At 47.3% G+C, this 14662-nt stretch overlaps 1 protein-coding gene across 1 annotated transcript in view; it reads right to left on the reverse strand.

Moving 5' to 3' along the window:
- The window catches only part of LOC143767248 (uncharacterized), a 37092-nt gene that overhangs the window by 14105 nt on the left and 8325 nt on the right, over window positions 1–14662 (reverse strand). The window contains exon 6 of the mRNA XM_077255445.1: window positions 10084–10162. Within this exon, the coding sequence (XP_077111560.1) occupies window positions 10084–10162 (79 nt within the window). The remainder of the gene's footprint in view (window positions 1–10083; window positions 10163–14662) is intronic.

Consider the following 14662-nt stretch of genomic DNA (forward strand, 5'->3'; position numbering starts at 1 on the left):
CTACCACATATCACCTATGAAGTCTTGGGGGGCAATTGCGGGAGAGGGGCGTCTCTAGGGTCCCGGAAGAACTCCAGGCCTACCTGACAAACGGGTGCCGTTTCTTACTGTAACATCAGGAAGGGACGGAAGATTAGCAGAAGACCAGTTAATCGAGTTGTGAGGGAACTTAAGAAACAGACACAACAGTTGTGGGGTACTTTCCGTGAGCACAGCAGGGAAGGACTACAACACACAGCGCTAAGAAGGAAGGCACTGATTTCCACCTGTGAAGAGAACTCTGGAGGTGCCATTGGACCGGCCGGACTTGCGCAGCCTGGTGAACCGTATTCTGGACTGAGGACCGAGAGATCTCCAGTAAAGAGGTAAAGAGACTGCAACCTGGTGTCCTCGTTATTTACCGCGACCTGCACCCCACAACTGCACCGCTACACCACCATTAATACCACCTATTGCATCGGACGTCCCCCACTGACAGACAGGGCCACGGACCGGGTCTAGCCACCGTGACAACCCCAGGACTGAGATCCTAGAGGCCCGGCTCCGGGTACCCCTCGGCCCTGCGGCGGTGTGGGGGCACTCCAAAGCTTGGCGTCACGAACAGGATCTACTTAAGCCTGAAGAATCAGGTCATGTGTGCCTTGGAACTGTGATTTATTGTGCTTGGACTGTACTTTATTGCAAAGACTGTGCTGCGCCATTTACCGCCAAAAGTTCCCACCAAAACCGCCGCCATTACAGCGCTGAGGAGAGCGCAGGAGGAGAAGAAGGGCGTGGAAGTGGGCGTGAACAAGCTGAAGAGCGCGAAAGACAATGGCCGCCCAGTCTAAATATCTCGGCCCCTTGAGGACGTGTCCGTCAGCAGCCGAGATCCGCCTCCTGATCTTTAATGGTGGGCAGAGAAAACGAAACCGCCCACGAAGAAGAGAGCGGGAAAAGGACCAGGAAGAAGAAGTGAGCGACATGGAGGACGCCATGGCGAGCCGCCCGGAGCCGGGGCGTGGGGTCGGAGCAAAGGACTCCCCCAGCCACCCGGTGGGGGAACCGCAACCAGGCCTCCACCGCTGATGCTGAATTCCTGCAGGCCGGAGTGGACGAGCTCAGCGACCGACCCCGTCAGACGCAGCTGAGCGCTGAGGCCGGGTGGAAGAAGGCCATCATCAGGAGCCTCACCAGACATCTGTCGGCAGCCCCATCTGGTCCGGAGCAAGAAAGAAGTTCCAGCGCTCCGAAGCTGGAAAGCAAGGCCCTGCCGGAAAGCGAGATGCTGCGAACGGAGATGACAACGCCGCAGCGCAAGGCCCTGCAACCAGCGCTACAGACCCCAGTGGAGACGGAGCAGATCGGCACCGGAGGAACCGCATCTGAAGCAGGTATGAAGGACGACCCTGCCCTGACGACCGACACCACTCCAGTGACTGCTAGTGCCACAGCTGCTGACTCTGTTCCAGTGACTGATCTTGCAGCAGCCGCTACCTCTGCTGCAGCAAGTGCCCATACTCAAGCTGCGCAGACCTCCATAGCTGCGCATGATTCAACCATACATGAAAGACGGATTAACGGCGTGTGTCCAGCACTGGGTATAGCCCTGGACCTCACTCTTCCCAGGCCAGGAAGGGTTAAGTGCCAGGTGCAGCCCTGGAAGCCGTCCAACTAAGCCTCGGAAACCTGAAACTGTAAATAGTTAACTGTTTATTTCCTTGCTGTTTTGCTGCTAAAACCCGTCCTGGGTTAACTCTTAAAGGGATCCCTTTGTTTACCCGGGATCCCTATTGCTTTTTATTTTTGCTTTCACTTTCATTTTTGCTTTTTTGTTCCACAATGTTATAAGAACTGCTGAATCATGAACAGTGCATGATACAAACTTCTTGTAAATAGTTTGCACCTTCTTAAAGGCGCTTCCTACTGGTCTTACTTGGAAAGAGACACTTTGCGAAGATGCCATTCCGGAGCCTTGGTATGGACTGGTAGGCTGAGAAGAAGAGCTACCTCAGAAAGGCTTGATCTCCTCTTAAAGGGGAGGTTGGAATTGAACTTGAAAGTGATACTGTTTTAGAACAGTAATGTCATGATGATGCTTTGAAAAGAAATGTAACTGTTTTTCATGGAAAAGTTATGTGTGTTTAAGTTGTTTAAAATGTGAAACCTAGATAATGTTCTTCGAGAAGAAAGATGCAGAAAGCCCGTAGGGGTAGATGTAGAATTCCGTTTAACTGAAAGTGAAGAAGTAATAATGAAGGTGAGGATAGAAGGTAAACCCTGCGTCCCCATAGAAAGTTAGTTCGTTATTAAGGACAGAAAGTAGACCCGTAGGGGTTGGTGAGCGAGTCCTTATAGGAGCCAAGCAGAGTGGGCTCCATGTTCTCAAACGGAAAGGAATGTTATGTCTATACCATGTATAGTAGAGAAAGGCAGTAGGCCCTGGCCGAACGGGGCGGTCCTGTAAAAGAAAGGAGAGGCAGTAGGTCTGGTGCCATAGGGACAGGCGGTCCTGCAGGTTCAAAGTAGGAGAATGAAGAGTTAACTTGCCCTGTAATGTGATTATGGGAAGGCCTTTAGCGAGCTAAGAGTATATGTTCCTTGAAGGCAACGTTAAATTATTGTTCACAAATTTGCACTTAGTAGAATACCCGGTTGGGTAAATGAGAGTTAATTGTAGCCTGTTGCTATGATGTTTAATTATGTTTGTAACGTTAAAGTGTCCTCACCTCCCATAAAGGGAAGCCTGTTCAAGTATGCTTATTGTTTTGCACTCAACAAAATTGTATGTCTTTTTGCTAACCTGTATTGTTGTTTTCTTCCCAGTCCCGGAGTACTGTGTTTAACCAGGGGGGAGTGCAGCGCCCCAGAGTCCTGGTCGTTGCAGTACTGTGGCTCCGCCACTATGGGGAGCTACGGTGCGTTCGATGGCACTGAAGGAGTTCCTCTAATCAGGTATCACAGACACCAATATGTTTCACAGCAGGGCCTCCGGGGAGAGCTAAGGGTGCTATTCATTAGGCCACTCCCCACCATAGTGGGTAAACTGGGGGTCAGGCAGGAAGTTAGAAGAGAACGCTGACTGGATTGAACGAAGCAACACCTAGTGAGAGAGGGTGTTGTGGAGGAAGAGACAGTAGGGTCTCTGCCAGGGGTGGGATCCTGGCAGAGGCTTGGCATTGGAAAGAACGTAACGGGACCGTGCCTGCTCAGCATAGCGGCGGTGCCCAAGGAAGGACTAGAAGCGAGATAGATTGTGCTGAGTGAGAAACGAGATCAAGCAGAAGGAGAATACCAGCAGGGGTTTTGTTGAAAGAGGCAGCACCTTGCTGAGGTGCATTACCGGTGGCCGGAACGCCGAGGGAGTGGAATAAGATACAGCTTTAAGCCATACTCCAAACAGCGGCAGGACAGTCAGTCTCAGGCGGGCTGTCTACCACATATCACCTATGAAGTCTTGGGGGGCAATTGCGGGAGAGGGGCGTCTCTAGGGTCCCGGAAGAACTCCAGGCCTACCTGACAAACGGGTGCCGTTTCTTACTGTAACATCAGGAAGGGACGGAAGATTAGCAGAAGACCAGTTAATCGAGTTGTGAGGGAACTTAAGAAACAGACACAACAGTTGTGGGGTACTTTCCATGAGCACAGCAGGGAAGGACTACAACACACAGCGCTAAGAAGGAAGGCACTGATTTCCACCTGTGAAGAGAACTCTGGAGGTGCCATTGGACCGGCCGGACTTGCGCAGCCTGGTGAACCGTATTCTGGACTGAGGACCGAGAGATCTCCAGTAAAGAGGTAAAGAGACTGCAACCTGGTGTCCTCGTTATTTACCGCGACCTGCACCCCACAACTGCACCGCTACACCACCATTAATACCACCTATTGCATCGGACGTCCCCCACTGACAGACAGGGCCACGGACCGGGTCTAGCCACCGTGACAACTCCAGGACTGAGATCCTAGAGGCCCGGCTCCGGGTACCCCTCGGCCCTGCGGCGGTGTGGGGGCGCTCCAAATGCGTTTCTGTTTCTGAAGTATCTGCCAAGAACTCCGCTTACACTATCTGTCTCCACAGAGCCTCTGCAACCTGTTACCCGGTTAATCTGGACTGCATCCGCACTGTCTACGCTGGACCCATCTAGTCCCGCCAGTCTGCCAGCCACTCTTCCGGACTTCGCCAGTACTCCCGGTACCAGCTACTATTCAAGCACACGGTATCTTCCGGTCAGCTCTGCAGCATCCGCTAACCCTGCTGGGCCATCTGTTCCGCTGGGACAGCCGCCACGAGTACGGGGTCTAACTGGAGGTAGCACCTGTGTCCTCCAGACATTCCACTCTGTCCCTGTTCGAGGGGACTTACTACGGGTGTTTGGGGCTCACGCAGTAACGCCCCCTTTGGAGCCCCCCGGACCGTGGTCTAGTGGTTCCACATCTAACGTCAATAAATACGAATGTGAACTTCTACATCTGTGCCTCAGTTTCCATTCGTTACAGATTGCTCCGGCGATGTAACCCGCTGGGTCCCAGAAATCACCAGCCATGGAGTTACGTCAGGAGGTCTCCCAGCTGAGGGAGCAACAGGACAAAATCATGTCTATCCTGCACAACGTTTCTGCTCGCATGGATTCTCTGGCTTCTCCGACTGCACCTGCTCCTGCCACCAGTGTCCAGGTATCTAACTGCATTGCAAGTAAGGATTCTCGCTTGGCGGCACCTACCCGCTTCCGAGGGGATCCCGTTTTGTGTCGAGGGTTCATTCACCAGTGCACACTGCACTTCGAATTGTTGTGGCATAGGTTTGCTTCTGATTGGGCCAAGGTTGGCTTCATCATGTCCCACCTAGATGGAGAGGCACTCGCCTGGATGAATCCGCTGTGGGAGAGGGTGGACCCGTTGGTTACTAATCTCCAGTCTTTTCTAGAGGCATTCCGCAGGACCTTTGACGAACCTGGTCGTACCACGTCGACAGCTTCTGCTCTTCTTCGATTACGCCAGGAAGCACTTACGGTGGCTCAGTATGCAGTGTGGTTCCGTACTCTTGCGTGTGAACTATCCTGGAACAATGAGGCTTTGGGGGCTACCTTCTGGCAGGGGCTTTCTGGAAGAATTAAGGATGAGCTGATGGGACGAGACTTGCCTACTCTCCTGGATGATCTGATTTCCCTGGCAGTTCAGGTAGATCTACGGTTTCAGGAACGGTCCAACGAGATCAGTCGTGAAAAAGAATCCAATCACCAGGTTGCTTGAGCTCCAAAATCTGCGAACTCTCCAACTTTGTCTCCCGCTCCTATGGCTATGGAGGTGGATCGAGTAAATTTGGTCACCCGTCGCCAGGAGGCGCGTCGCCGGGAGGGAAGCTGTTTCTACTGTGGCAGTGCCAAGCATTATATCAGCTCTTGTCCTAAGAGGTCGGAAAACTCCAGTGCCTAGGGTCTGTAGGAGAGGCTACCCTAGGTAAGGTTCATTCCTCTCCAGCTCTGCAAATAACAGTCTCCGTGGCCTTTGGCAAGACGAGATTTTCGGAGCTCTGTCACTTGGATTCTGGTGCCGCCGGGAACCTCATTCGGCAGGCAGTAGTGGATCGTTAAAAGATTCCAGCCCAGCGTTTACCAGAACCGTTGCAGGTGACATCTGTGGATTGCAGACCCCTGTTGGAGTCCATACGGTTCCAGACTGTGCCTTTGGAACTCCGGGTAGGTCTAACTCACTCTGAAGGAATCTGCTTTTATGTGTTGCCAGATTTGTCTCACCCCTTGCTTCTAGGTCTACCCTGGTTCCGGAAGCATGAACCCCTTCTAAATTGGAGGACGGGAGAGGTTCTGCACTGGGGAGATTTGTGCTAGCATCAATGTATCATTCTGGTTCATCCTGCTCTTCCTCTGGTACAACCCAAAGCTCTGCCGGGTTTGCCTTCCTCTTACTGGTCTTTCGCTGATGTCTTTGCGAAAAAGGAGGCAGAGAAATTACCTCCACACAGGTCGAATGACTGCCCCAATGATCTGCTTCCCGGAGCGTCTCCTCCTCGAGGACGGATTTATCCCCTTTCTCAAGCAGAGACTCAGTCCATATCTGATTACATTCAGGAGAACCTGGACAGAGGATTTATCCGGAAGTCTTCCTCGCGCACTGGAGCTGGATTCTTCTTCGTGAAGAAAAAGGATGGTTCTCTAAGACCCTGTATCGATTACAGGGGGCTGAACCAGATTACGGTAAAGAACAGGTATTCATTGCCATTAATTTCAGAATTGTTTGATCGTCTTAGGGGGTCTAAAATTTTCACCAAACTGGATCTCAGAGGGGCTTACAATTTGATACGCATTCGTAAGGGAGACGAATGGAAGACCGCTTTTAATACCCGGGACGGACACTATGAATACCTGGTAATGCCGTTTGGGCTAAGTAATGCACCCGCAGTTTTTCAGGAATTTGTAAATGATATTTTCAGAGATCTGCTTTACTCGTGTGTTTTAGTTTACCTGGAGGACATCCTGATTTTCTCTGCAGATTTAGCCTCTCACCGGAGACAAGTACGTCTGGTCTTACAAAGACTCGGAGAACAGACTTTATGCTAAATTTGAAAAGTGTTTCTTTGAGCAATCCTCTCTACCTTTCCTTGGTTATGTTGTCAGGTTTAAAGATGGATCCAGAGAAGGTGTCCGCCATTCTTAAGTGGCCTCGCCCATGCGGTCTAAAGGCAATACAACGGTTCCTGGGGTTCGCCAACTATTACCATTTATTCATTCCACGTTTTTCCACTCGAGTGGCACCCATTTCTGCCTTGACCTGTAAAGGCGCTAACGCCAAGGAATGGACACCAGAGGCAGAGGAGGCTTTTACTTCCCTTAAGCATGCCTTCTTCTCTGCACCTGTTCTTCATCGACCGGACTCCAAAAAACAACCTGTTACCCGGTTTATCTGTCTACGTTGGACCCGTCTAGTCCCGCCAGTCTGCAAGCCACTCTTCCGGACTTCGCCAGTACTCCCGGTACCAGCTACTATTCAAGCACCCGGTATCTTCTGGTCAGCTCTGCCGCATCCGCTAACCCTGCTGGGCCGTCTGTTCCGCTGGGACAGCCACCACGAGTACTGGGTCTAACTGGAGGTAGCACCCGTGTCCTCCAGACATTCCACTCTGTCCCTGTTCGAGGGGACTTACAACGGGTCTTTGGGGCTCACGCAGTAACGCCCACTTCGGAGCCCCCCTGACCGTGGTCTAGTGGTTCCACATCTAACCTCAATAAATACGAATGTGAACTTCTACATCTGTGCCTCCGTTTCCATTCGTTACAATCAGCCATCACTGCATTATACATCTAACAAGAGAGGACGGTATGTAACAAAGACAGGGCTCTATATAATCCGATGTGTAAGGGTTATAGCTGTGCATAACAAGAGAGGGCAATGTGTTAAAAGGGACGGCAAAATACATAATAAAGGAGACTTTGTAAGATATGCAGCTCTGGCAAAAATTAAGAGACCACTGCAAAACTTTTAGTTTCTCTGATTTTTCTCTTTATAGGTATATTTTTTTGAGTAAAATGTACATTGTTTTTTATTCTATAAACTACTGACAACATGTCTCCGAAATTTAAAGCTAAAAATGTTGTATTTATTTGCAGCAAATGAGAAATCGACAAAATAATAAAAAAGAAAAACAGTGCTTTCAGACCTCAAATAATGCAATGATAAGTTCTTATTCATGTAGAAACAACAATACTCATGTTTTAACTCAGGAAGAGTTCAGAAATCAATATTTGGTGGAATAACCGTGATTTTTAATCACAGCTTTCATGTGCTTTCCACCAGTCTTTCACACTGACCTTATGCCACTCCTGGCACAAAAACTTAAGCAGTTTTTCGTTTGATGGCTTGTGACTATCCATCTTCCTCTTGATTACATTCCAGAGGTTTGCAATTGTGTTCAGGTCTGGAGATTGGGCTGCCCATGACAGGGATTTGATGTGGTGGTACTTCATCCACACCTTGATTGACCTAGCTGTGTGGTATGGCACATTGCCCTGCTGGAAACACCAGTCCTCAGAGTTGGGGAACATTGCCTGAGCAGAAGGAATCAACTGTTTTTCCAGGATAACCTTGTATGCAGCTTGATTCATACATCCTTCGCAAAGATTAACCTGCCCAAATTCCAGCCTTGCTGCAGCATCCCCTGATCATCACTGATCCTCCACCAAATTTCCCAGTGGGTACAAGACACTGTGGCTTGTACTTCTCTCCAGGTCTCCGTCTAACCATTAGACGACCAGGTGTTGGGCAAAGCTGAAAATTAGACTCATCAAAGAAGATTACCTTACTCCAGTCCTCTATGGTCCAATCCTTATGGTCTTTGGCAAACTTCAGCCTGGCTCTCCTTTGCTTCTCATTGATGAAAAGCTTTTTTCTAGCTTTACACGACTTGAGGCCTGCCTCTAGGAGCCTGTTATGAATGGTTCTTGTCGTGCACTGCACCCCAGCTGCCATTTGCCATTCCTTTTGTAGGTCACTTGAGGTCATCCTGCGGATGCTGAGTGACATTCGAATAAGATGACGGTCAGCCCAGTCAGTGGAGAGTCGTTTTCACTCTCTGCCAGTCTGTAGCTTTGTTGTCCCCAATGTCTGCTGCTTGGCCTTGTTGTAATGGACTGCCGTCTTCAAAATTTTAAGGATGGAGGCAACATGGCACTCACTGTATCCCTCTGTTAGTAAAGCCAGACTTTTCAACTACTTTAACATGGTTAAAAGTTATTTTTTTATTCAAATTAATTTTTAGCTATTCCTAGCACTTGGAAAAGTATATATATATATACGTATAGGTAGGCGCACGTGCCAGGAGAGGTATTCTTAGTATACGGCTGCAAACTGGGCAACTCCACAAAATTGTCAGAGGTTAAAACAATAAATAAATAAAAAAGTTTGCGCCTGTATACACCCTCGGCGAAAAACTGATAAATAAAAGCATATGCACAATCCCCTATGGATAGGATTTTCGTGCAAATACAGCCTCTGAATTAAGGTCCACTATGTGCAATGCGAGTTTTCTGGGTTAAAACTATTCGTGCACATGCAAAAATGTGAATACTCCCGATAGCCAATGTAAATAGTTATTTTTACCTTATCTGTAAGGTGATGTTGAAATTCCAAGTGAAAACGCTAGAGTCTTCTCCTTATCTTCCTTCACTGCATGCCATGGTTACTAGATAACATCCGCATTCTTGTAGCAGCTTAACAACAATAATAATAAATCTTCAGGAGCGTGGTCCCGACCGGTGACACACGCTCCCTGAGCCTCCTTCCTGGTGTAGCACAGACTCACCAAGCTCCGTAGTCAAGGAATGCAATGCCGCGTCCGGCTTGCAGGACCTTGGGTGACGCAAGGTGTCACGTGGTATGCAGGGATACGAGGCGCTGTCAGGACCAAATCTGACGCGTTTCAGAGATCACGGTCTCATTCATTTCCTCTCCTCTCACAGTCAATATTTGTGGGGGGCTGCCTATCCTTTGGGAATTTTCTCTGAGGCGAGATAGTTTTCCCTTTTCTATCTATAGGGTTAATTAGTCCTCCGGCTGTGTCAAGGTGTCTAGGATCAGTAGGTACATCCCACGGCTACTTCTAGTTGCGGTGTTAAGTTCAGGGTCCGCGGTCAGTACAGATACCACTTTCTCCAGAGTACGTCCCATGCTGCTCCTAGGCCACCAGATCATAACAGGAGCAGCACTGCTCTGCATAGAGAAAAACATGAATGCCAGCTAAACGCTGGCTCTTACAGGGGAATCGTAATGACAGGCATGGAGGTCTTCAGCAGACCCCTGTCACGCGCGCTCCGATGGGCGCATGGAATGACAACAGCATTTTACTGGTTAACAGCCACAAGCGGACCTCTGCTCCAACCGTGGTTGTTAAAGGCATATTATAGCTGATTAAATCAGCCATCATCTGCTGGGAAAGATGCAGGCTCGGCGTGCGAGCCTGTAACAAAGTCAGGGAGACGGCATATGACATACTAGTAAGTGATGTGCCAGTAATGGGTTAAGAATAGCGTGAACAACCAATCTTAATAAATCGCCCGCTACGAGTCATCTCTGCATTTAGTGGTCACTACTCACCTGTGCAGTTATCTGTAGGAATCTCCTCTTTACACCGTTCATCACCCCTCACATATGTCTCTGTAGTATTAATAATGTTCTAAAAAAAATATTTTCAAAGTCACAGTTGGAGAAGTCAATGAAAGTAATTACAAAGAAGAGCAAAGATCATAAATGAACATGACTACCAACACTGACATGACAGCAGTAGTTACTGTATCACATAGCTGCAGGTCTTCCTGTATAAACTCAACCTGTCGGCTCCTAATTCTATTCAGCAGTCTCCGTAACCAGAAAATTGTGAGAAGATCCAGACAACATCTAATGTCTATGATCAGCTTTATCCTGTCATCTCCACCAGATATAAAACATACACTGAATGGCCACATCACTCGATGAATATGCAGAATTTGGCTTGTTTAGTATAATATAACCCATAGTCCTCCATATATTATAATGTGCACCACAGTCCTCCATATTGTAAAATGTACACCCCATAGTCCTCCATATAATATAATGTGCCCCATAGTCCTCCATATACAGTTAGGTCCATATATATTTGGACAGAGACAACATTTTTCTAATTTTGGTTATAGACATTACCACAATTAATTTTAAATAAAACAATTCAGATACAGTTGAAGTTCAGACTTTCAGCTTTCATTTGAGGGTATCCACATTAAAATTGGATGAAGGTTTTAGGAGCTTCAGCTCCTTAACAAGTGCCACCATGTTTTTAAAGGGACCAAAAGTAATTGGACAATTGACTCCAAGGCTATTTCATGGACAGGTGTGGGCAATCCCTTCGTTATGTCATTCTCAATTAAGCAGATAAAAGGGCTGGAGTTGATTTGAGGTGTGGTGCTTACATTTGGAAGGTTTTGCTGTGAAGTTAACATGCTGTCAAAGGAGCTCTCCATGCAGGTGAAACAAGCCATCCTTAAGCTGCGAAAACAGAAATTGCTACAATATTAGGAGTGGCAAAATCTACAGTTTGGTACATCCTGAGAAAGAAAGCACTGGTGAACTCATCAATGCAAAAAGACATGGGCGCCCACGGAAGACAACAGTGGTGGATGATCGCAGAATAATCTCCATGGTGAAGAGAAACCCCTTCACAACAGCCAACCAAGTGAACAACACTCTCCAGGAGGTCGGCGTATCAATATCCAAATCTACCATAAAGAGAAGACTGCATGAAAGTAAATAGAGAGGGTTCACTGCACGGTGCAAGCCACTCATAAGCATCAAGAATAAAAAGGCTAGACTGGACTTTGCTAAAAAACATCTAAAAAAGCCGGCACAGTTCTGGAAGAACATTCTTTGGACAGATGAAACCAAGATCAACCTCTACCAGAATGATGGAAAGAGAAAAGTATGGCGAAGGCGTGGTACAGCTCATGATCCAAAGCATACCACATCATCTGTAAAACACGGCGGAGGCAGTATGATGGCTTGGGCATGCATGGCTGCCAGTGGCACTGGGTCACTAGTGTTTATTGATGATGTGACACAGGACAGAAGCAGCCGAATGAATTCTGAGGTATTCAGAGACACACTGTGTGGTCAGATCCAGCCAAATGCAGCAAAACTGATTGGTCATCGTTTCATACTCCGGATGGACAATGACCCAAAACATAAAGCCAAAGCAACCCAGAAGTTTATTAAAGAAGTGGAATATTCTTGAATGGCCAAGTCAGTCACCTGATCTCAACCCAATTGAGCATGCATTTCACCTGTTAAAGACTAAACTTCAGACAGAAATGCCCACAAACAAACAGCAACTGAAAACCACCGCAGTGAAGGCCTGGCAGAGCATCAAAAAGGAGGAAACACAGCGTCTGGTGATGTCCATGAGTTCAAGACTTCAGGCAGTCATTGCCAACAAAGGGTTTTCAACCAAGTACTAGAAATGAACATTTTATTTAAAATTATTGAATCTGTCCAGTTACTTTTGGTCCCTTTAAAAACAGGGTGGCACATGTTAAGGAGCTGAAACTCCTAAACTCTCCATCCAATTTTAATGTGGATACCCTCAAATGAAAGCTGAAAGTCTGAACTTCAACTGCATCTGAATTGTTTTGTTTAAAATTCATTGTGGTAATGTCTATAACCAAAATTAGAATAATGTGGTCTCTGTCCAAATATATATGGACCTAACTGTAGTATAATACACTCCCTATAGTCTTCCATTATAGTATAATACATTCCCCACAGTCCTCCATATAGTATAATACACTCCCTATAGTCCTCCATATAGTATAATACACTCCCAATAGTCCTCCATATAGTATAATACACTCCCCATAGTCCTCTATATAGTATTATACACTCTCCATAGTCCTCCATATAGTATAATACACTCCCCTAAGTCCTCCATATAGTATAATACCCTCCCCATAGTCCTCCATATAGTATAATACCCTCCCCATAGTCCTCCATATAGTATAATACCCTCCCCATAGTCCTCCATATAGTATAATACCCTCCCCATAGTCCTCCATCTATATATATAATTGTCTAAGGGGTACTTCCGTCTTTCTGTCCTCAACTTCCGTAATGGAAATCCCGCATCGCTGATTGGTCTCGGCAGCTGCCTGTCATGGCTGCTGCGACCAATCAGCGACGGGCACAGTCCGATTAGTCCCTCCCCTATTCCCCTGCAGTCAGTGCCCGGCACCCGCTCCATAATCCCCTCCAGTCACTGCTCACACAGGGTTAATGGCAGCGGTAACGGGCAGCGGTGTAACTCACTCTGTTACCGCTGCTATTAACCCTGTGTGTCCCCAACTATTTACTATTGATGCTGTCTATGCAGCATCAATAGGAAAAATATGTCATGTTAAAAATAATAAAAAAAAACAAAAAACCTGCTATACTCACCCTCCGTCGTCCGACGATGCGCTCGCGCCTGCCGCCATCTTCCTTTCCCAGAGATGCATTGTGAAATTACCAAGAAGACTTAGCTGTTGTGAATTTGGATTCTGGGCTCCCCCGGTGGCTACTGGTGGAATTGAACTGGTGTCTTCATCTTCTCTGTTCACCTGTTCCCATCAAGATGTGGGAGTCGCTATATAACCTTGCTGCTCTGTTAGTTGCTTGCCGGTCAACAATGTTATCAGAAGCCTCTCTGTGCTTGTTCCTGCTCCTAGACAACTACTAGATAAGTTGGACTCTTGTCCATGTTTGTTTTTGCATTTTTGTTCCAGTTCACAGCTGTAGTTTCGTTACTGTGTCTGGAAAGCTCTTGTGAACAGGAATTGCCACTCTGGTGTTATGAGTTAATGCCAGAGTTTTAAAGTAATTTCTGGATGGTGTTTTGATAGGGTTTTCAGCTGACCATGAAAGTGTCCTTTCTGTCTTCTGCTATGTAGTAAGTGGACCTCAAATTTGCTAAACCTATTTTCATACTACGTTTGTTATTTCATCTTAATTCACCGCCAATACATGTGGGGGGCCTCTGTCTCCTTTCGGGGTATTTCTCTAGAGGTGAGCTAGGACTAATATTTTCCTCTGCTAGCATTATTTTGTCCTCCGGCTGGTGCTGGGCATCTAGAATCAACGTAGGCATGCTACCCGGCCACTGCTAGTTGTGCGTTAGGTTTAGTTCATGGTCAGCTCAGTTCCCATCTTCCAAGAGCTAGTTCCTATATATGCTGATGCTATGTTCTCTTGCCATTGAGATCATGACAGTTTGACCGGCCCACTAAAGGGTTAAAATCCTTGGCTGAGAAAGGAGAGAAATAAGTAGTCTGCTGAAATTTTTTTTTTTTTCTCTCCTTCTAATCTTTGAATGGCTCTGTGTCCACCTGTTTGTAATGGATCTTCAGAGTGTAACTGCAGGTTTGAATAATCTCGCCACGAAGGTACAAAATTTGCAAGATTTTGTTTGTCATGCACCTGTATCTGAGCCGAGAATTCCTTTGCCGGAATTTTTCTCGGGGAATAGATCTGGGTTTCAGAATTTTCGAAATAATTGCAAATTATTTTTGTCCCTGAAATCTCGCTCTGCCGGAGACCCTGCACAGCAGGTCAGGATTGTGATTTCCTTGCTCCGGGGCGACCCTCAAGACTGGGCTTTTTCATTGACACCAGGGGATCCTGCGTTGCTCAATGTGGATGCGTTTTTTCTGGCCTTGGGGTTGCTTTATGACGAACCTCATTTGGAGCTTCAGGCAGAAAAAACTTTGATGTCCCTATCCCAGGGGCAAGATGAAGCGGAAATTTACTGCCAAAGATTCCGTAAATGGTCTGTGCTTACTCAGTGGAATGAGTGCGCCCTGGCGGCGACTTTCAGAGAGGGTCTCTCTGATGCCATTAAGGATGTTATGGTGGGGTTCCCTGTGCCTGCGGGTCTGAATGAGTCCATGACAATGGCTATTCAGATCGATAGGCGTTTGCGGGAGCGCAAACCAGTGCACCATCTGGCGGTGTCCACTGAGAAGTCGCCAGAGAGTATGCAGTGTGATAGAATTCTGTCCCGAAGCGAGCGGCAGAATTTTAGACGGAAAAATGGGTTGTGTTTCTATTGTGGTGATTCTACTCATGTTATATCAGCATGCTCTAAGCGCACTAAAAAGCTTGGTAAATCTGTTTCCAT

The sequence above is a fragment of the Ranitomeya variabilis genome, chromosome 4 (genome assembly GCF_051348905.1).
Source record: "Ranitomeya variabilis isolate aRanVar5 chromosome 4, aRanVar5.hap1, whole genome shotgun sequence".
Classification (NCBI taxonomy): domain Eukaryota; kingdom Metazoa; phylum Chordata; class Amphibia; order Anura; family Dendrobatidae; genus Ranitomeya; species Ranitomeya variabilis.